Here is a 24,601-nt window from a genome sequence, read left to right on the forward strand (position 1 = left end):
GTGTCAGGCCCACACATATGCCATTGACAGAATATTCTAATTGTAGCACGCCAGCAGCCTGGTCCTACAACACATAGTTAAGTATCACATGCAGGGTCATACCACTTCTGGCCCCTTGGGGAAAAGGTGTTTCTCTGATGCAGGCCATAGTGTGACTGTTGAAACATCCATGGCCTCTGCAGTGATGATGGTTGTGGTAGCAGAAGATTCTAGGCCAGAACTAGTGAATAAGGGTGGAAGTGGCATGGCTGTGAACACACGCAGCGGCTGCTCCCCTGTGAAGGACCAGTGACAATGGTGCTGGTAGCATCTTGAGGGTTCCTTGACATGGTGGAACTGTGCTGACGATGCAGGCACTGGCCGCTCAGTTGGGGGCACCAGTGTTGCTGGTGTTGAAGGGCCCGAAGGCATTGGCCCAGCCAGTGGCAAAATCACCTGTAGGAGCAAAGCCTTGTGTGAAGGCGTGGCAGCAGGGGCCAGGAGCACTGGATCCCGTAGGAGAGGCACATCACAGTGATATCCACAAGGAATGTGTGTCCACTCATGCACCATGGACGCCCTGTGGGCCAGGGAAAGTCATGAGGGAGGAGGTGGAGGTGACGGCATTGGACCCTTAGCTCTTGCCATGGCATGAGGACACAACTGGTCCTGCTGGTGTGCCACCAGCCTATCATTGATGCGCACCATACAGAGACGGTGACCACAGCAGCTGTGGTCCACTTTGGTCGTTGGCTGCGCCCTTGAGCCCAGACCGCGGAGCCTGTAGTGAACCGTGACAAGGAGCAAGCTGACACTGGTGGAGCAGAATGAGCATATGCTGTAGAGCGTGTGGCTGGCAACCATTGACATCTCAGCTGGACCCAGATTCCCCATTGGTGTAAACCTGTAGGAACTCTAGAAGAGTGTCAAGGCATTGTCCATGGAGGAGTCTGCAACGTGATTTTTCATTTGAACCTTGAATGTGTGGATGAGATGTTCTGCCTCACCATTACATTGGGGGCGAAAAGGAAGAGCAGTTACGTGTCAAATACCTTGATGGGCGCAAAGATTATGGAAGGCCAGAGACAAACTGTGGACAGTTATCCATCACAAGCGTATAAGACAAACCTTCAGTAGAAAAATTTTGGTCAGGCCCTGAATCATCATTGCAGCTGATGTCAAAGGACACTAGATGACATATAGAAATTTAGAGAAACATTGACAACCAACATTCAGGAAGAATTTAGAAAGGGTCCCACGAAATCAGCAGGGACACATTCCCACAGATGCTGCAGTGCGGGCCAGTGAAGAGCATCGCCCATGGCACCACCTGTTGGATAGTACACTGAGAGCAGGCTGCGACCAGATGTATAATGTTACCATTGATGTGTAGCCAAAACACGTGCTGACAGGCCAATAACTTGGTACGCGAGACCCACGTCCCTCATGTGGGAGCTGAAGCACATCTCGCAATAGGGTGACCAGGATCACAATCCTAGGCAACAGCCCATCAATAGCTAAGAAACCAACACAATCTAATACTGAAAGGCTGTGACTAAGGTCAAAATAATTAAGCAGAGGATCAGAAGGCCTGCCCAGAGTCCTGTCCAGCCAACTTTGCTGAACGAGGTGAACAACTTGACGCAAAACCGGTTTGGCAGCGACAGCAGCTGCAATTTGGGTGCCCCTAATAGGGAATACTTCCACTGTATGGTGCTCCTCAATATCTAAATGAAAACAAAGTAGTTAATCCTGTTCAAAAGTAGGATCTGGTTTCATCAGAAGCTGGGACACCACATTGACATTGGCATGTTGTGTGGTAGGCCACAAGAGTATTTCATAGTTTTAGCAAGACATAGACAAGGGCCAACACTGAAGGTGATGTGCTACTTTGTTGGGCAACGAAACAGATGGATTAAACAACAAAACCTAGGGCTCTGGATCAGTAATGAGGTGGAACTTATATTTGTACAAGAACACATGAAATTTTTTGAGTGTTTAGATGATAGCAGACACTTCCTTATCAACTTAGGAGTAGTGCTGCTGAGTGGAGTTGAGCGTTTCTGATGTGTAAGCTGTTGGACGTTCAGAACCATCCTCATGTTGATGTGCGAGAATGGTCCCAAGTCCATACTGAGAGGTATTTGAAGCCAAACCCAGGTGGTGACCAGACAATGAGCAAAATGTAATTTATATTTAAAAAAGTGTGAGGCTACTGGCAGGTCAGCATCCACTGAAAAGGAACATTCTTGTCAAGTAACTTGTGGAGGGGATGGACGAACACACCTGCACCCATAATAAATTTGTGGTAGTAAGCAATGTCACCTAAAATGTTTGGAGTTCTGTGACATTGATAGAATGAGGCAGAGCTGAGACCATGGTAACATGGCAATGTAAAGGCTTAAACCATCCCGAGAAACTTCAAACCTGAAATACACAATGGATTTGCCGAAACTAGGCCGAGTTGGATTTCAACGACGCAGTATGTAAGACTGTGAACAAGGTGAGTAAGTTATGTAAATGCTCTCCGGGATGCACCCATCACAACAATGTGATTGAGGTAGCTGATGCACTCTGGAACGACCATCATCAAAAATCATGGAAAATTGCCAGGCTGCTTGCCACACCAAACAGGAAGCAACAGTACTGTTACAACCTGAAGGGCATGTTAATCACAACGAGCCATTTAGAATCCTCATCCAATGGTACCTGTAAATAGGCTTCAGATTAATCAGTTTTGGAGAAAAACTGGTCCCTGGTGAGTTCAGTCAGTAACTTGTCTGGATGAGGCAAAGGACAGGTGTCAATGATAGATCGAGCATTAACTGAAACTTTAAAGTTGCTACAGATGCAAAGATGACCAGTCAGTTTTTTAACAATCACGAGGGAGGTAAACCATTCTCTCAATGCAATAGGCTGTATGACCCCCAACAACATCAGCCTGTCTAGTTCCATTTCACTTTGATCACACAAAGCCACTGGAATATGGCATGCACAGAAAAAACGGCCATGTCATAGGTTTCAGGGTAACATGTGCCACAAAATTAGTGGCACAACCTAATCCATCTGAGGAAAAAAGACGAGAACTCGGAAGACAGAGTATCTAACTGCTGGTAAGGGTGCTGGCTGGAAACAAGGTGCACCACATCCAAAATGGGAAACCAAAAGCATTGAAAACATCCAGACTGAACAAATTTGAAGTACCATCATCATCCACTACCAAATAAGTTAAGGAACAAACCATAGATTTATACATAGTTGGAGCCATAACTTGCACCAAAATTGGAATATGCTGTTGTTGTAACTCATCAAATGTTCAGTAACTGGAGACACACCGGAGACCCAAATCCATATAGGTTTATGAGTTCAGTAAACCACCCGTGTCCACTTGTAGTCTGAGCACTTTGATAAACAGTTTGTTATGATTCATAAACACTGGAGACAGAATTAACATCCATGTTCATGTCTGTAGGAGGCGGTTGGGAACAACACACAGACGCTATATGTCCTTTTTTCCTACAGTTGTCACAAGTCACCCAGCGCTTAGGGCACACAGCCCTGTCATGTTACACGAAACAGTAGGGCGAGATGAGAGCACGGAGCTGTGGTTGACGTGGTGGTTGGTTGTCGTATCACTATCCAGTGTGCTGCAGAGGCCACTTTTGTACAGCTGCCATGCTGTACTTTCCTGAAAACTGACTGATGCCTGATGACCAAGCCTCAATCTGACCACCAGCAGCATGAGGTACATCAAAAAATTTAGCAATATTCAACACTTCAGCCAAAGATGGGTTCTTACACTGTAGTGCACATTGAAACATCTCCTTATCAGGAGTCAACCAGATGATAATATCATGGACAATAGAATCAGCATAGGAATCATGATGAGCATCAGTAACAAATGGTCATTTGTGACTGAGGCATGGAGTTTGGCCTCCAAGCCCAGTAAGACTGGTGGGTTTTTTTTATGACAATGCTAGAACTCTAAAAGTGCTGCAATGACATGCACGCATTTACGGTGATATTATGGCAATGTACACATTTCATTGAACGAAAATGATACAGGTTCCTGGAGCAGGACTAGCTGGCACAACAGCTGGTAGATCCAAGGAGAAATCCGAGAAAGGAACGAAGCCTTCCACGTGATTGCATCAGTGACACCAAAAGCAAGGAAGTGATGCTGAAGCCACTTCTCATAAGCCTGCCAGTCTTTGGGCACATTGTCTTAAGAGTGAAAGGATGACGGGTATGCCGATGGTGTGGAAGCCTGCGTAGTCAATGTGCCTCCCAACTTTGTGATAGCAACTGTAAGAACCTGCTGCTGCTCGAGGAGAGATTGGATCACTGCCTCCATGGATAGAAGAAATGAAGGAACAACCAAATAGACTGAGCACTTGGAACTGAACACCACACTTGTCACCAATTCTATCACACTGTAAGACACTACCAACAGCATGACCACAATCAACCAGAGTTAATTCTTCTTCTACTTACAGGCAGACAACAATTGAGAATGTAGATACAAACATAGAAACAATCCAGGTGCTGATACAAGCAATTACTGACAGTGTTTATTCAAAATGTAGCGCACTGGCAGCCTGGTGCTGCGGCATCTAGCCAAGTATTACGTACTGGGCTATAGCAGATAGTACATTATGTGCATATAAAATACTTACCACAGTCAGTCAGTATTGCTCACCATTAAAAAATTATTTTTCAGTTAAAAGTCTAATGAATTGTATTTAATTCCCTTGTTAAATTATCAAACAATAAATATTTTAAGTGATTTTTTTTGTTTAGGTAAATATAGTGAGAACTAATTTCCCATTTGTTGCTTGAAGTTGTTTTAATATTAAAAACTGTCAGATGCGTGCTCTAATCCGAGAATAGTTGTCATAATTACTTTTGAATGCATTACGGGAACAGCAGTGATCAATGTCTTATAAATATTTACTATTAAAAACAGTCTTGATCACGATTTATTTATCAAGGTGACCGGTTTGGACCACTACTGTGGTCATCTTCAGACCATTGAGTAGGAACCTCAATGGTCTGGAGATGACCCCAGTAGTGATCAAAACCGGTCACCTTGATAAATAAATCGTGATCAAGACTGTTTTTAATAGTAAATAGTTGTCATAATGCTTTACCAATGCACAACCGCACTCGGGTAGCTTAGCAGCCATATGCAACTGTGTATCGTGTGAAAAGTGAGAAATTTAAGGAAAATAACCAAACAGATGAATAAATAAAAGAGTTAAAGTAGGTCAAGTCAATGAAAAAAATTGCACTGAAGAAAGGCCGTGAACAACAAAAACGTTAAGATTTAGAATGTGATGGATGCTGAAAGGAAAAGTTGACAGGGTTATTAGTGACATGACTGAAGTAGAAACTAGAGCAGAAAAATTAATAATATCAGTGCAGTGGGCCGTGATACTTTGGGACAAGTATTGCTGGAGTGCTAAGGGATGTGGCAGATGCAATAGGAGAAAGTTACCTTATTTCAGAATGACAAATGGGTGCAAATGCTCTCTCAAGAGCAGGGAAAAAGGGGATTAAAGTATAGGGTAGATTGGATGCTGTGGGCTGACAAAAACAAATAAATTGTAGCTGCAAATGTCTTTTTATTGGACTATGACTAGATTAGTTCTTGTAACCTACTGGACTTGGTGGAAGGGCTGGTGGAAGATTGATGAGGTAATAAGCTTTTCCTTAGCATGAAAGAAAATTAAGCATTGTTGAATACATGCCCATATGTGTATCTGAAATCGCTGCTATCAAGGAGGAGAATTCAGATGGCACAAAATATACAAACCTCTTGTGACTTGTTATAGAATGTGCCCTGGATTGGGTGGTTGCCCATGTGGCAGATTAAAACTGTCGCCGGATGAGAATTTTGTCTTCCATTGGGCACCGTTCACCAGAAGATGACAAGTGTAACATTCATAAAAACATTGTGGTTTCTGAATACTGCCACCAGCAGTATAAGCTCGAAATGTTTACATTGACACAGACTGTAAATTGCAGCAGTGGTGAGGAAAAGAAGATTCTGCATCATGGTTGCTGACAGATTTCAGAGGAAGGTATGTTCAACAATACAGAAATAATTAGGGATAAGATGGTTTCTGGACATGCTATAGATCATTGCTTACATAATATATGTAAAGGTGATGCATCTTTATTACATCTTCTCTGCTGAGTAATATAGACTCACTTAAGACTGGGACTGGGAAGAGCATCTGCTCAAACACAACACTGACAACATTTGGGATTTAAAAATGTGCCAGAAATGTCAACCAAGGTGAGAAAAGTTGCACATGATGAGGAATAGGAAGAGAAAACAGCAAGAGATTCAGAATGCTAATGATCCCAGATCTCGGTTTTAGTAGGTTTCTTGCATCTATTTAGGAAGTAAGAGACCACTTACAAATTGCTGTAAAACAAACTTTCATCAATATAAAAGGTGTAGCATCTGCGCTGTAAAAGTAAGACATTTAAAATGTAGATAATAAAATTAAAATCACGAACTGTTGACATATCAATGAAAAGCTCTTGTGTTTTGAGCTGGGTGGCAGTGTCAAAATACTGTAACACTTTGTAGAGTGCCATACTGATAATCTTCTGGTGAAGAAGATGATAAATAAGACAGTCTATGAATTCAATTGTTGCGTTATTTTAACAGTGTCATCCAAGAGGTTTTGTCAGTAGCATATGTTAGGAAAGTCTACATTCACAGTTGACATTTTGGTTAACATGACTTTAGTTCAAGAGGGAATATAGGATATAAGGATTGCAGATTGGTTGATCTCTCTGAAGGATAAATCATTTGTCATAACAAATTTGACTGGTGAATGTGTTAAATGTCAGAAGGAGGCAAGTATTTTCATTAAAAAAGTTAATTCCATTATTAATTTTATAGCTATATTTTTAATGTTTCATTAACTGACATTGCTTTATATAATTCTTATGGTATCATTTCTTTCCTTAAAGGTGTATTTTCAAAAAGACATGTGATATTTGTACTGTGAGCTATATGGATACTGATTAAGTTAGTTCACTCTTTCTTAGTTTTTTGTCATTACATGATACCGCAGCTTATTATTAATGAAGTAGCAGAAGTTTTCTAAAGCTGTAGAGTATTTGAAATGATCAGTTCGGAAATCTGGAAACCAATGGACTTTTGACAGTAACAATATTGAAACTTCTTGGCAGATTAAAACTCTGTGCCGGATTGAGACTCGAACTTGGGACCTTTGCATTTCGCGGGCAATTTATCTACCGTCTGAGCTACCCAAGCACGACTCATGCCCCGTCCTCACAGCTTTACTTCTGCCAGTACCTCGTCTCCTACCTTCCAAACTTTTGCAAGCGTTATACGTGTAAAACTTCCTGGCAGATTAAAACTGTGTGCCGGACCAAGACTCGAGCTCGGGACCTTTGCCTTTCGCGGGTGAGTGCTCTACCAACTGAGCTACCCAAGCACGACTTACGCCCCGTCCTCATAGCAGGAGAGCTTCTGTAAAGTTTGGAAGGTAGGAGACAAGATACTGGCAGAAGCAAAGCTGTGAGGACAGGGCGTGAGTCATGCTTGGGTAGCTCAGATGGTAGAGCACTTGTCTGTGAAAGGGAAAGGTCCCGAGTTCAAGTATCGGTCCGACACACAGTTTTAATCTGCCAGGAAGTTTCATATCAGTGCACATTCCGTTGCAGAGTGAAAATCTCATTCTGGAACAATATTGAAGCATACATAGAATTTCTACATCAAATTTTGTCCGTGACAAACCACAGTGATTTCCAGCATCTAGTATCCCATATTATATAATACATCAAATTCACAAGTAACCATCCAGATTTAGGTTTCCCACGATTTCCCTAAACTGCTTCAGACAAGTGGCCAGCATGGGTCCTTTGAAATGCCACATCTGATTTCTTTCTCTATTTTTGAATCATTCAGAGCTTGGGCTCTATCTCTAATGCCTTGATGCTGATGAGATGAAAAACCCTAACCTTCTTCCTATCTTTTATTGCACACTCTCACAAAATCGACAAAACTGCAAACACCCCTCTCTTGTGTGTTTTCAACTTTTTGTGTTAATCCAAACTTATGTTGATCTATCTCATCAGAGTAAGTAACTCGGTACTATTCAACAATCCAATAGCTGAATTCGAGTAGCACTATAATTCCTTAGCATCAAAGTCCTAGATTATTTTTTCAGTTATGAAGGAAATATCCAGTAAGAAAAGCAGTGCAAACCTGATGCAGAATATGTACGTTCTGTCAATAGTACCCAGGCTCTCTGTTCAAAGTGTCTTGCAATTTCTTTTTTGTGTTTGTGCTAAATCAAACAGCCATTATTTTTTCTGAGGGCGTGAAGCTCTGCTGTATGCTTAACTTATGACGACATACTCTTTGATAAAATATTCTAGAGGTAAAATAGACCCTATTCAGATTTCTGGGTGGGGACTACTGAGGAGGGTGTTGTCATCAGGAAAAACAAAACTGACATTCTATGGATTACTGTGTGGAATGTCCGATCCTTTAATTTGGCAGGATGAACAAGACTTTTGGTCAGGTGAGTACAGGGCTATAAACACAAAATCAAATCTAGGAGTAGGTCTAATAATGAATGAGAAAATAGGAATGTGTGTAAGCTACTATTAACAGCATAGTAAATGTATTATCATAGCCAAGATAGACACAAAGCCAACAAACACCACAGCAGTACAACTTTTTATGCCCACTACCTCTGCAGATGATAAAGAGTTTGAAAATAGTGTACAATAAGATAAAAGAGACTGTGCAGATAGTTTAGAGAGATGAAAATTTGTGGTGGGAGACTGGAATTTGATAGTAAGAAAAGAAAGAAAAGGAAAAATACTAGAAGAGTATAAAGTGGGAGAAAGGAATTAAAGAGGAAGCCACCTGGTAAAATTTTGCACACAGCATAATTCAGTCATCACTAACACTTGGTTTAAGAATCGTTAAGGAAGGCTTAATATCTGGAAGAGACCTGGAGACACTGAAATATTGCACATTGACTATACACTGAAGTGACAAAAGTCATGGGATACCTCCTAATATCATGTTGGGCCTCCTTTTGCCTAGAATAGTGCAGCAACTTAACATGGCATGGACTCAACAAGTCATTGGAATTCCCATGCAGAAATATTGAGTAATGCTGCCTCTGTAGGCATCCACAATTGAGAAAGCTTTGCCAGTGCAGGATTTTGTGCTCAAACTGTTCTCTCAATTATTTCCCATAAATGTTCAATGGAATTCATGTCAAATGATCTGCATGGCCAAATAATTTGTTCAAATTGTCCAGAATGTTTTTCAAACCAATTGAAAACAATTGTGGCCTGGTGACATGGCACATTGTTGTTTGAGAACATGAAGTCCGTGAATGGCTGCAAATGGTCTTCATATAACTGAACAAAACCCATTTCTAGGCAATGACTTGTTCAGCTGAACCAGTGGACACAGTCCATTCCATGTAAACCCAGCCCACACCATTATGGAGCCACCACCAGCTTGCACAGTGTCTTGGTGACTAATTGGGTACATGGGGTCTGTGCCACATTTGGAATCTATCATCAGTTCTTACCAACTGAAACTGGACTCGTCTGACTAGGCCACAGTTTTTCAGTCATCTAGGGTGCAACCAATATGGTTACAAGGCCAGGAGAGGCAGTCTAGGCCACATCATGATTTTAGCAAAGGCACTCACTTCGGTCGTCTGCTGCCATAATTCGTTAATGCCAAATTTTGCAGCACACTCGTAACTGATATGTTTGTCCTACATCCCACATTTATTTCTCTGGTTATTTCATGCAGTGTTGGCTATGCATTGGACTGACAACCCTATGCAAACACCACCGCTGTTCTTGGTCGTTAAGTGAAGGCCATCATCCACTGTGTTGTCTGTGGTGAAAAGTAGTGACTGAAATTTGGTATTCTCAGTACACTGTGGATTACAGAATATTGAATTCCCTAATGATATCCAAAGTGGAATATCCCATGTGTTTAGCTCCACCTACCATTCTGTGTTCAAAGTCTGTTAATTCCCTTCGTGTTGACAATATACTGCCATCTGTGTATGTGCATATCACTATCCCATGACTTTTGTCACCTCAGTGTATAATATTAAGCCAGAGAGTTTGGACCCAGATTTTGAACTGTAAGACATTTACAGGAGCAGATGTGGACTCTTACCATAATTTATTGGTTACAAGCTGTAGATGAAAACAGAAGAAACTGCTAGTAGGAAGGAAAGTAAGGAGATGGGACGTGGATAAGTTAAAAGAATGAGAGGTGGTTTAGAGTTTCAGAGGGAGCATTAGGCAATTATTGACTGAACCAAGGAAAGGAATACAGAAGAAGATGAATGGGTAACTTTGAGAGATGAAATAGTGGAGGCAGGAGAGGATTAAGTAGTTAAAAAACATGGAATTGTATCACTGAACAGCACAGTAGTTACTGAATTTAACTGATGAAAGGATAAAATACAAAAATGCAGCAAATGAAGCAAGAAAAGGGGAATAGAAACATTTAAAAACATGAGACTGACTAGAAATGCAAAATGGCTAAGCAGGAATGAGTAGAGGACAAATGTAAAGATATAGAAGCATATATAATTAGGGGAAAGATACATACTCTACAGGAAAATTAACGAGACATTTGAAGGAAAGAAAAGCAACTCTATGAACATCAAGAGCTCAAGTGGAAAATCAGTTCTAAGTGAAGAAGCTGAAAGGTGGAAAGAGTTTATAGAAGGGCTGTACAAGGGAAATGTACTTAAAGGCATTTTATAGAATGAGAAGAAGACATACATGAAGGTGAGATAGGAGATATGACACTGCAAGAAGAATTTGACAGTCATAACTACTGATACCCTTTGGAGAACCAGCCATAACAAACTATTCCACCTGGTATTCAAGATGTATGAGAAGTGTGTGATGCCCTTAGACATTCAAGAAGAATGAAATAATTCTAATTCCAAAGAAAGCAGGTGCTGCAGGTGTGAATATTACCAAAATATCAGTTTAGTAAGTCATGGTTGCAAAATACTAACTACAATTATTTACAGAAGAATGGAAATATGGTAGAAGCCAGTCTTGGGGAATGTTAGTTTGGGTTCCAAAGAAATATAGGAACATGTGAGACAGTACTTGACCCTTTGAGTTCTCTTAAAAGGAAAGGCAAACCTCCATTTCTAGCGTTTTTAGATTTGGGAAAGCTTTTAACAATGTCGACTGGAATACACCCTTTGAAAATTTGAAGGTATCAGGGGTAAAATACAGTGAGCAAATGCTTATATAAAACTTATACAGAAACCAGACAGCAGTCACAAAGGGCAAGAGGCATGAAAGGTTAGCAGTGGTTGAGAAGGGAGTGAGAGAGGATTGTAGCCTATCCCCAATGCTGTTCAATTGCTACATTGAGCAACAAAAGAAAAATTTGGAAAAGGAATTAAAGTTTATGGAAAAGAAATGAAAACTTTGAGGTTTTCTGACAACATTGTAATTCTATATGAAGATGGTATCTGTTCTTTCTGCCATGAGTAATGAGTATAGTGGGCAGGGGCACTACAAGTGTAGTGTGTGGACAGTAAGTTGGGAATGTGGATCTCACGAGGAGCATGCCAGAGATAAGTCCCTGTAGTTGCACTATCCTCTGTGTCCTCTGTGGCTCAGGTGGATCTGCCATGTAAGCAGGAGATCCTAGGCTTCAGTCCCGGTCAGTGCACACATTTTCAACTGTCCCTGTTGATATTTATCAATGCCTATAAGCAGCTAAAGGTCTGGATTTCATTGTAATTACATTGTAATTCTCAGAGTTGGCAGTGAAGTTGGAAGGGTAGTTGAATGGAATAGACAGTGTCTCTACGGGAGGGTATGAGATGAATACCAACAAAAGTAAAAAGGGTAATGAAATGTAGTCAAATTAAATCAGATGATACTGGGGGAATTGGATTAGGAAATGTGACACTAAAAGTAGTAGATGGGTTTTGCTATTTGAGTAGTAAAATAACTGGCGATGGCTGAAGCAGAGAGGATGTAAAATGTAGACTGGCAGTGACAAGAAATGCATTTCTGAAGAAGAGAAATTTGTTAACATCTATTATAGACTAAGTGTTAGGAAGTATTTTTCTGAAGGTATTTGTCTGGAGTGTAGTCTTGTATGGAAGTGAAACATGGACAATAAACAATTTACACAAGGAGAGAATAGAAGCTTTTGACATGTGGTGCTACATATGAATGCTGAAGATTAGATTGTAAATAGTGTAGCCAATGAGGAGCTACTGAATATAATTGATGAGAAAAAAAAAATTGTGGCACAATTTGACTAAAAGAAGGGATCTATTGTAGGATATATCTTAACACACCAAGGGATCACCAATGTAAGATTGGAGGGAAGTGTGTGGGATAAAACTGTAGAGGGAAACCAAAGATGAATAGATGAATACAGTAAGCTGGTTCAAAACGATGTATGTTGCAGTAGCTATTTGCAGATGAAGAGGATTTCACAGAACAGAGCACTATGGAGAGCTGCATCAAACCAGTCTTTGGACTGAAGACGACGATGACAACAATGACGACGGCAACAAAAACATCTAAATCAAATTTTGGTGACTCTTCTGTAACAACACACTTTCATAATCTTCCAGCGATATCAGTAGTGTTGATGGTGCATTAATTATCTATAGTTTTCCAGTTGTGTTACTCTCGTAGAATTTTCTAAGTTAAGTGGTAGTATAAACTGTTCTTTTATATTTAATTTCTTAAATGAAGTAAGAAGTCACCACTGTCTTTAATTTTTTTACAAATTGTTCATGGAACTAAAGTTTACTGTTTCCTACTGTGTACTGAATAAGAATATTGTAAATAAACTAAGGTTGACAGATTATTTTCATCTAGATAACAAAGGGTTATGAATGCTCTTAAATTTTTAGGTGGTCCAGGAGTACGAACGCGCTGTTATCTTCCGCTTAGGGAGACTTCGTAAGGGGGGAGCCCGTGGTCCGGGAATTTTTTTTGTCTTACCATGCATTGATACGTACTGCAAAGTAGATCTACGGACTGTTTCATTTGATGTTCCTCCACAAGAGGTATGTTAAATATAGAGCTAACAAATAATAGTATTTATAAGGAAAGCTAATGTGAGCAAAGTAAGTAGCATAACACAGTGTATGTCTGTAGTTAAGATGAAGTCTGATACTCTGTATTTCAATTTGGTGCTGATATGGTCCCATTTCCCTAGTTATTCAGAGCAGAAGTGATTTCTATCAACAAAATTTTCAGTATTTTTCAGGGATGTTGGCTGAGTGTTGTTGTAAAACCAGCTCATAGTCTCTGGTGGTTTATTCCTGAGAAACTACATTTTTAAATACTTTAAATGAGCTACCTTTCTGTATGGCTATACAACACTTGTTTCATAGTTCACACTAAACCATATTTGCTTCAGTTCAATTAGTACTTTTGTACTTCTCAGTTGCTGCAAGCAAATCCTTTGCACACTGTTTCATTGCAGGTGTACCGTGATCATTTCAGTTATCAGATACGATACATCAGACTTCATCTTCTGAAGTTCAGGAGTTTGCAATTGAGACTTCCATGGAGTATGTATTACCATTTTTACACTTACTGAAAGTATGTCACCACCTAGAACACCCAAGGATTTACGACAATCGAGAACATATCATTTAACTTTGTCATGATGACAGTGCCCACATCATGAAACACCTGCTTTAAAGAGGAATCCACGTTGTTTGGTAGTTTTGTTCTAGAAATGCTCTGTAATTTACATATATCAAAACTTCATAAATAATTTTTCTCAATAATTTCTCAGGCTTGGAAGGACAGTCACTCACTGGAACCTTGGCTTTTGTAGGGGAGGGTGAAGGGTGGGGAGGTGGGTGGCTGGTCGCAGTGGCTGTGGCAGCGGCAGCACATCACATATTGTTCTGTGAGTGCAGTGTATCTGTAAAATTGTGGCATTTACAACCAGATATTTGTTACAAAACACAATTAATTGGTAAAGTTTTAAAGTGGTCCAGCAAAGTGAGCTCTTGTTTTCAAGGAGATCTCATTGAGTGTATTAAAATTTTATTTTGGGGCCAATAGTTTCTTGAATAAGCTAAGTTTTCTGTTTCCCTACTGCACTGTCATTGGTGTTAACATACCAATAACATCAGTTTGCCAGTGGTAGTAATGTGAATGTTTGGAAAAAAATATGTCAATTATGTTTCTGGGAGAAAATTTAAACTAAAACACTAATTGAGGAAAACATGTTATTTCAAAGAATAAAACACACTGTAAGAAGTAAGTTAACACAAAAAAAATTTATTTATAAGCAGCAGACATAAGGGGTATCAATGAAATTTTACTGATTCCTTTCACTGAAACATGGGAACAGTAGGCTTTTATGTAAAGAAATTTATTCCTCATGTAGACCTTCAGTTTGTGATGTGATATGATGTGTTCATGAAAGCAGGGCAAATATGACCTTTTGTTTTACAAAATGTAGAACAGTAAGAAATTCAGTCTAGAGCTGGTGTTGTCCATATGTCAGCATTTTTATTTATGAACTGAAATTGGAATAAAGTGACCATTTGGAGAGCAATTGTGATATGCATAATTTTTACATAATTGTCTGATTGCACTGCTTTTTAAATAGAATTACCAGTTTTGGCTATATGGTAGCCATCTTCAGAGCCTGCAACAGAAGTAAAAGAAGGTACAGTAATAACTAATACATTAATAGATTAAAAAAATATGACAAAACTTATAATAAAAACAATGTACCTCTCATTCTGCTGCACCACAAGTCATAACATGCAAAAGTAACATGTGAAAACTGCTATGCATCCATCAACTAGTAATGCACTGAGGTGACAGAAGTCATGAGATACCTCCTAATATTGTGTCAGACCTCCTTTTGCTTGGCATTGTGTAGCAACTGATGTGGAATTTATGCAACAAGTCATTGGAAGTCTCCTTCAGAAATATTCTGTCATGCGGCCTCTATAGCTGTCTGTAGTTGTGAAAGTGTTGCCAGTTCATGACCCATAGATGTTGAAGGAGATTCGTGTCGGGTGATCTGGTCAAATTATTTGCTTGCATTGTCAAGAATATTCTTCAAACCAATTACGAAAGATTGTGGCCTGGTGACATGGTGAACTGTCATCCGTAAGCCAGCATCAGGGGTGGCAGCTGGGTGTCATGGTGGGCCACAAAGGTTGGCAGTTTGTGGTGGATGCTGATGGGGAGCAGCTGACTCATCACGGAAATCAGTTGCACCTGTGCCCTGTCGGGGCACCGCAACTGCAGCCTTCTGGTCGGCTGAGAGCCAGGGTTGCTCGTGACGTTGTTTTAGGGGTGGGCTCCCGCTTGCAGTAGTGAACCTTTCCGTTTTGCCCCCTGCACTCCCTCCACCATCCCTCAATTGCCTGCAGCCTCGCTACCCAGTGAGACTTGCACCGCCACCTGCTGAGGCGGAGCCCATAAATTTCGACCTGTATCCATCCCCTTCTGCCTCCTCTCACTTGTCATCTTGGAGGGGGACATGTCCCCGCTGACACTGGTGGGCCCACCGTTGCTGCAGCCTCCGAGTCATTCCACCCTCCTGGTGGGGCCAGAAGCATCGACATTTCTTCCTCTGGTGGTCAGTCTGCTGTCAAGTTCTCTGGCACCCTCCCAGGTTCTGCACTGGAGGATGTGGCCTAAGAATGGCAATTTTTGGCCATCGCCTTTTCAGGTGAGGGAGGAATTTAGTATCCCCGCCAGAGGAAATCGCGATGGAGGCAGACGAGATGAGATGGATGGAGCAGTGTAGTAGTCTAGGAACTTGCCCCGGAGGGCCCACATATCGTATAATAGGGACAGTCCTACTGACCGAAGTGTTTACTGGCGGTGTCAGCAAGTGAAGCAGGCAACGTTCACTCTGCACCCAACTACTGCGGACCTCTGCTTGTTTTTCATGCCGAGTGCTACTGTTGTGTGCTTAATTAACTGTCCATGCCAGCCACTGACTGAGATTATTGCTATGCAAATCTCTGCATGTATTTGGACACTCTGCTTCCCATAGACTAGATCACATGGCGAGTTTTTTTTCTCCGTCAGGGTTCCGTTACCCAGTTGTTATCGAGCCGTCGTCAGCCCGTGAAGTAACTGCACTAACAGCAAGAGTACCAGCATTGTCACACCTGTGCAAATGCTAAACAAACTTAAAAAAGGGTCACACTAAAATATATAACAACTAAAAAAAGGCAAGCTGAATTAAGGCTTCATAGCTTGAGTCCCAGGAATGAGATCTGTTCTCAGCAGGTGGGAAGGATCTTAAACATAAAATTCCAAAAATTTGCTGTGAACAGAATTATGTTTCATGTTAGTTCTTGCAGCACGTGGATAGAAAACACGTCTGTAAATAATTCAAAATAGTTTGAAAGTCCTATGCATTGGAGCAAAATGCAGAAATTTAATCTCTAGAAATTCAGTGAACCCATGGAACATAATTCAGATATGCAAATAAAATACTTCTGTGCACATGTGAGTGACAAATTAAAGTAAATTAAAGTAAATTATTTTGATTTTTAACAAAATATCTTCATGAGACATGCATCCCCCCTTGCTCCTACTGCTCCCCTCCCCCTGTGCAACTCATCATTTACAGATTTGTCATAGAATTAGTCTCAACATTTTGGCTGAATAGGGCAAGGTGTAATCCATGGATTCCATTTATTTTATCAGCAGCATTGCAATAATCAACAAGTACAATTACTCTTGTTATTTTGGAGCAGCAGGACTTGCATCCCTATCTGACCATTCTCGTTCAGATGTTCATATTTATCTGTGAATCACTTGAAGTGGATTCGAATTGTAGTTCCTTATTTAGCCACAGAGCTTTCTTCACTCGTCCTTGTCCAACTGTGCTAGTGTTCTGTCTTGAATGGCCTCAGTTAGATGTTAACCTCCAGATACCCCTGAGCGTTCCTCCTCCTGCCCCTTCCCCCAACTCCCACTCTGCAGGTCCCAATACAGCACATCCCTGAAATGAGAGCTCAGGAAAAACTGCAATTCATTGGCTTTCTCCCAATGATTGGACATTTCATACTGGCTACTGTATCTTTTTTCATAAAGATTATGTGAATAATAGAATGAGTAACTAATTGCTGTTAATTTTTATATATGTTTTCACATGTTAAATATTTGTGTTGAATATATCATTGATGAAAATTATGTCAGTGTAAATCAAAACCATATCTTTTTCATGAGGGTTACAATAACATTTCTTGTCTTCAAGATGTGAACATTTTACTATACGAGTGATCAGTATATACATTCTTCCAGTTGCTTTGAGGCTGTCCCTGTAGCTGTTAGTTGTGTATAGGATGGTCGTACGGAAAGATATAGGTGTTCATTCTTGCTGCGTGCTATACGAGATTGGGATAATAGAGAATTGTGAAGGTGGTTCGATGAACCCTCTGCCAGGCACTTAAATGTGATTTGCAGAGTATCCACGTAGATGTAGACATAGATGTAGATGGTCTTTTGTCATTGCAATATTTGAAATAATACTGAAAAAATAGGAAGACTGTTTACTGTAAACAGGTTTTTTTTTAAAGATAATTGTGATTTCTTTACCATTAAAAGAACTTCTGCTGCTGAAACTGAAACCTATACAAATACTTTTTCTTTGCATTGTTGATGCTGTACTGCAGTAATATCAATTTCTGCAGCCATACCGAATATCGTTAGTAGCCGCAACACTTTTTTAGATTTCAGGCCCTGATGATGGTATATGAGATATTGTTTTATTCACATCAAAAGTTGTCATATTTAAGCATTGTCTTTTGCCTATTTCTCCAACTTTTTAAAATTTTTTGTTTTGAGTTTTTGCTGTTGTATGTGCTACTTTTGGAGTAATTCAGTTCTGAATTGACCTTAGTTAATTGTGTTATTAGATTAAATTATGAAACGAGAGGGACACATATGTTAAGCATTATGTTTAATCAGAACTGTACTGCAGAGCTAATGCTACCATTCCTGGAGGTACATTTACACAAAAGCTAATTACACAATAATATGAAAATATCAGCCAAGTGCTTTTTGCTACAGCTTGGAAATGGGGAACAGGAAGGTTCACACAAAATTTTAAAATGTAAGAGAAAACAACATGAGAATAAAATATTCTTTTTAAATACAGTGTATGGAGGAGGGGGTATACATATGTAATACATGGCAGCAAACTGTGTTTTATCACCACTAACAATGTATCTTCATCTCATGAAAATTAACTGCCCACATATGCATAATTCTCCTGAATAATGAGAGCAGTTTTTGGCATCCATCTTGCATAGAAATTGAAATTTACCATGAATCTTAAAATGAAAAATGAAGTTCATTGGAAGATAAAAGGAAATGGCTACCAATTTCACCTTTCCTTTTTAAATTATTCAGCTTCATATTTATATTGTATATGCTGTAGACAAGATTGATTGCACTGTAGGAAGTTACTTACAATTAGTGTCAGGCAGTAATGTATGAACACATTCTTCACTTGATTTCAAAAACTGAAGAGGGAAAGGAATGTTCAGTATGAGACAGAGTAGTTTAAAGCATCTCTCTACCATCCTTTTCATGTCTTACCCATACCTCATCCCCCCCCTCCCTCCCCCCTCCTCGCCCTCTCTCTCTCTCTCTCTCTCTCTCTCTCTCTCTCTCTCTCTCTCTCTCTCTCTCTCTCTATATCCACCCCTTTTTTTTTCACTTTTCTCTGTTTGTTGTGGGTGGTTTTCCCCCCTTCCAGAAGATGCTATTATAGAAATGGATTTCAGGTGCTGTCACGTGACTCAGTCACAGTCAATGTAGATGCTGTTGTATTCTACCGTGTCAGCAGTCCAACAATGGCCACCAACAATGTTGAAGATTACAGGTATCCTTAGGAAAGCATCTTGGAACACATTTACTGTGAATTATTATATATTTGATCAACTCATTTTTAATAGCTACATTAATGCTTTTTAAGCTTCTTTAGTTTATTTTTGGTTGCATAATTTTGTATTTACAATCAGATTGATCTAAAGATCACACCAGGTGTCACTTCTACTATGACACTATGTTTCTTCTGTAGTTTGAAGCCTGTAGTCACTGATTTGTTTGCATCACAGCCTAAGCCTGGGAATCATCAGCATTTTGGCATGCATACTTTTCAGTTGGTATTTAAATTCTTGTCAGCACTGGTAAATGATACAGTATTTTGGTTTGTGATGAGGCTTTCATGGCACATTCCTCACGGTGCTCATGCATGTGTGCACACCTTTTAAGTTGTGTAAGAATATATACAGATAGGGCTGTGGGGGATGAGTATTTTCGTGCGCAAATTTTTAATATTGCATCAGATGAAGGGGGTTCATATAGAGACACTAAAAAAAAGATATGGAGAAATTATAGCTTCAATTTTAGGTTAGAATTTATGACTGCACTAGAGATTTCTGAATCTTTCATTCCAAACAGAAATTTTAGGGGAAGAATGTAACATAAATTGTTATCAGAAATTCTTACCAAATTAGAAGACATTAAGGAATTGTATGGCATCTTTATTACAGAAGTGCCTAAGTTCTGTGAATACATCAGTTCATGGAATAAGTTGTAGTATCATCGCTCTTGCCACTATTGAAAATGAACAAAGAAGGTGCTTTTGTTCTATGAAAACACATTTTTCTGAACTAATTCTATGCAGCAGCTGTCATACAAGTAAGGTAGAAGTGTATGACAGAGCGTAATATATTTGCTATCATTTACTACAATGAGTGTAGGGAATATACAACATATAATTTGGAATCTAGTTTGTTTTAGTGTTGTTCTATGGAATGTAGATCACACCTATTCTTAAACTGTAGGTAACAATTAATGGAAGTATTTTTATGCACCCATACTTCTACCCTCTTTTGTATTTACAGAAACTATTAAATGGCCTGCTGAACTTAGTTGTGTTAGCATGTGTAAAAGGACGAAAGGACGGATTAGCACCTTAAAAGTTGAAATTACATTTAACAAAACTAAATTGAACTGGTTCTATAGATTGAAACCAATCCAGATGCAAGTCATGGATTCATTTTCTTCGTAATAACTACAATTACATTTCAGATAATTAACTGATGATTTGTTATGCAAAATAGCTTAAATGTTTATTAAAAAGAATTTTTATACCATGTGTACATATGTGTGCATGAGCGAAGACTATGAAAAATTTTTGCTGTTAAGATCATCTGTCTTCATAGATAATTATAAAATTAAGTTACTTGTTTAACCTTCACTGCCACAAAAAATCATCACACAGCTGTTTGATATTTACATGTAAATATAAATGTTCAGGTTATGTTTGCTTGCTTTGCATGTTATATGCTCATGTAGTATATCTTGTAATATTCTCAAAAATGTGGGTTCAGGCACTCACCAGGGATTCAGTGACTGTCACAGTGGATGCTGTCGTCTATTATAGAGTAAATGATCCTTTGAATGCCATCGTCTCAGTTAACAATTACAGGTGAGTGCCTAAAACCTATGGAAAGAGAGTACTGTGCTAAATTTAACTTCTTGTTGTTTTTGTTGTTGTTGTTGTTGTTGTTTTTGTTTTGGTCTTCAGTCTGGAGACACGTTTGGCTACAGTGATTTTTGATTATGAATGCTCTCAAGATATTTCTGCATGAAACTAGAAAGTGTAGAACTTTTGATGTTTAATATTCATGCACTGTGTGTTTTAGGAGTACAAGCATGTTTTTTAAACCTTTTAACTTAATAAATCAAAGTTCACATAAAAATGTTGTTGATTGGAGTGGCATTAAAATATGATAAACATTTGACAGTAGTTTAGCAAAAAGTCAGATTTTTCTGGGAAAAGACTATGAAGTTTTCCAACTGTTAAATTTATAGGATGTATGTGTAAAGTCTGTTATCAAGATAAATTCTAGTATATCTCAAGGACTGCTCCTATGTGAAGAAACATTAGTACAACTCTAAAATTTATTTCCAGTGATTGATTTCTTTTCTTTGTCAGTTTTTACTGAAAAGTACATTGCAACAAACTGAGACTGAATAGTGACCACTTCCTGTAAAACATTACATATAGCCTGGGACATCTGTTATGTAGTAATGATCATATTTGGTGCTGAACAGGGAATATTTTTTCTCATGTGTCACAAACCAAGGTCGACTGTACAGTCAATCCATGTTAGTGGCACATGAAAGTACTCCAAGAGGACAGTACATCCAGATCATTGATTAAAGCAATAACAGAGGTGACATGGTATTAGTGTGAACGTTAGATAGAGTGTGTGCATTGTTAAATGTAGTGTAATGTACAGTATGTTTGTTTTTGATAGAATTTATAAAATCTGTGAATGTATTATTTTGAGAACATCAAAATATGTGGGAACAAAAATGCATGAGATAGCACCCTGAGTCAAAGAATTATACACGATACTCTGGTAAATCTTTGATATTACATTACTAGTTGCACACCACATAGTTGTTATATATGTCTTACGTTTAATAGTTTGAGTAGTGTAGGTGAAATATAAAAACACTGTAAGTAATGCCTAGCGATAATATCGGAGAAACTATTTTTCATGTTCACACAGCTATTAACCACCAAGAAATCAGATCAATTCTTTTATCAGCTGCAAGACATGAGATGCAAGTGCAAATTATTAAGTTAATTGGTAACCTACTTCTGCCATAATAATTGACAACTTTAACTGCTCCCTGACTGCAAACATCTTTCTAACAGCCGGAACTAAATGTTTACAATTGTATTTCTGGAAAAAGATTACGTAAATGCACTATTGGACTACTGACACAGTTGTCTTCTGAAAGTGTAAGGGAAGATTTTAAACAATATACCTCATATAACCAGTTTTTTAACTACTTAACCTAGATCAACTTATTTGGGTTTCTGCAGATACAGTAGAATGATCCCTGCTCATATGAGATATGGTATGAACAATGAGAAATTAACTTTGGACATATGAGAGGTGAGTGATATTCATGTGACACTGCTGAGAATAAAAAAGGAAAAAAAAACTGCTTACCAAACAGAAAAGCTTAAATTTTTGTGACTGTTGTACAGTATCTCTGTTTGTGTTCTATTTCTGAGGAGCATAGATATGGCCATTATTTTTTCAAATTGTACATTAATTATTTCTCAACTGTTATTATACACTGCAAGTATCATTGTACAGGTTGATTCCATAATGCTATTGGAAACTTTCAGGGATAATGGAGAAGAGTAAATTTATTGATTTGGGGTCAGGGACTCTGGTTCGGAAACGATCAAGTTGAAACTTATAATCGAAAATGGTTCTGATACCTGTGACAGTGTTGCTATGGTTGCATGGCAGCCAACTTACAGAGGTGATAGTATGGAGCAAAACAAGAAAAAAATGTCTAGCAAACATGGGCTCTTAAATGCATACCTGAAGAGCTGTGGCCACTTGTTCAGTAGAAGAGATGTGTTTCATAGTAGCAAAGATGAACAAGAGCTAATAGCTCTCAAGGTATGCATTGTAGCACCCATATATACTGGACTTTATTTCTTGGTTTGGTCCTTACTACCTTCTCCAAAAATATAGAAACCAAAGAGCTTGCAGTAGAAGACATGTTTTTCACAGTATCAGTTCACTGTCAGAAGTATCAGAATAATTTTTTCATATATCTCTCAACTTGGTCGTTTCTGGAACAAGATCCCTTACCTCAAACTGACACATTTATCCTTCTCCACCATCCCTGAAAGTCTGTAACATCATCAGTGTTACTGATATGGAAGGAAGGTGAACTTGAGAACAACTACGTATCAGGTACATTACTGCTGACTTTCTAGCATTTTTGCAGTGTCCATCAACTGCATGTCTGAAATTTATGACCTGTAAACCCCAAAAAATTCTTCACTCATTCTGTGCTTATTCCTTTCAACAAATAATTATGACACAATTTGAGAATGAGCACCTAAACTTCTTTGGACACATGGGGTTAGTTTTTAATAATATGTCCTCTCTCCACTGACTATAAGTATACAGAATACTCTTGTCTGTAGAACCAAACAAAAGATTGTGATTACAATTACAATCACAAGCACTCTCCCTTCTCAGTTGTGATGAGGCTATTTCTTGAGGACTTTCACATCTCATCTCATCTGGGTGGAGCAGGTAGTAATGTTTGTATTCAATTCTTTACTCAAGAAAAACAAATTTATGTGAGTTCCATAATAACAAATACTATTAATATCAGAAATAATCTCCACTAAAATTCTTATTGAGCAAAAAGAAAAAGAACTTCACTATTTCTCATTACTTTGCAAATTACATGTTGTCTTGCCATAAAAAAATGTAAAACAACATACCAACTTCTGAAATCTGTCCCAAATTATTTACTCGAGTCTAAATAATTATGTTGGAATATTTATTTATTCCATGTGATCTGATGGTACACAGTGTGTTGCAGATGTCGGAAAATATCATTTAACATTGTTAACATGTATTAACGTAAGCCTAAAGTATCCTAATCTATTGTATTGCTCAATGTTTTCAATTTAACAGAAACAGCAAGATTATTGTTCTAAGTATTCATTTACAGAGTAAAAACAGTGACACAACAAATATGACTTCACAGCTTTGCTAAATTTTATGTTGTCTTCGATGGACTTAATACTAGTGGGAAGATTGTTGAACAGTTGGAGGCCCATGTGGAAAACTCCCCTTTTACACAGTTGAGTGTTTGTATGTATAACATGCAGGTTTGCGTTTTTCCTGGTGATGTGTTCATGTATTTCACAATTTTTTTACGACTCTGGGGTCAGTTGGCACTATGTGTTTTCTGAAGAATTTTAGAGTCTCAAGAATGTAGAGGCAAGGCAGTGTAAGGATTTCCAACTTTCTGAAGATGGGTTTGCAGGAGTCTCTGGGTTTGCTCTCAGTAATAATCCTCATTGCTCTCTTCTGGATTCTGAATGTGCTCAGAGCAGTTGGAGCATTTCCCCAGAATATTACACCATATTTTAGGTGGGCTTGTATATAAGCGTAGTATGCACTGGTTAATGTTTTGAGGCTAGCACATGTTTTCAGTACACTCAATGCATAACAGCCAGTACAAATCCTGGCATTTACCTTTCCTGTATGTGTATTCCATTTCAGGTTATCTTGAACCCACAGACCTAGGAATTTGAAAACAGTGTCGGTATCTATTGACTGGTTATTTATAGTGACAGATGGCTGAGAGGAATTTGCATTTTGTGTTGTGTGGAAGTTCATGGAAGCTGTCTTTTTGGTGTTGATAGTTAATCTGTTGATTTTTGCCCAGTTGCTGAGTTGATCAGTAGCCAAGTTCACAGCTTTTTGCACAGCCTCTGTATTCTCCCCTTTGAGGAGTACAGTTGTGTCATCAGCAAATATTATTGTTTTGTGTGCATCAACATTCAGGCTCAAGTCATTAATATACAGGAGGAAAAGTAGGGGTCCCAATACTGAGCCCTGTGGAACACCTTGCTTTACAGTTTTATTACTTGATAGTATTTCGGTAAAAATCGTAGAGGGAGACCAAGAGATGAATACACTAAGCAGATTCAGAA

At 38.9% G+C, this 24,601-nt stretch overlaps 1 protein-coding gene across 5 annotated transcripts in view; it reads left to right on the plus strand.

The window, feature by feature from the left end:
• LOC126471402 (band 7 protein AGAP004871-like) overlaps positions 1-24,601 on the plus strand; it is a 259,932-nt gene that overhangs the window by 220,750 nt on the left and 14,581 nt on the right. For 4 of the 5 annotated variants that reach the window (XM_050099530.1, XM_050099527.1, XM_050099531.1 and 1 more), the window contains 2 exons: positions 12,933-13,088; positions 20,430-20,527. In XM_050099530.1, coding sequence (XP_049955487.1) covers positions 12,933-13,088; positions 20,430-20,527 — 254 coding nt within the window. Of the gene's footprint in view, positions 1-12,932; positions 13,089-18,815; positions 18,914-20,429; positions 20,528-24,601 lie in introns of all 5 variants that reach the window. The other variant, XM_050099528.1, reaches the window with a different exon arrangement.

This window comes from Schistocerca serialis, chromosome 3 (genome assembly GCF_023864345.2).
Source record: "Schistocerca serialis cubense isolate TAMUIC-IGC-003099 chromosome 3, iqSchSeri2.2, whole genome shotgun sequence".
Classification (NCBI taxonomy): Eukaryota; Metazoa; Arthropoda; class Insecta; order Orthoptera; family Acrididae; genus Schistocerca; species Schistocerca serialis.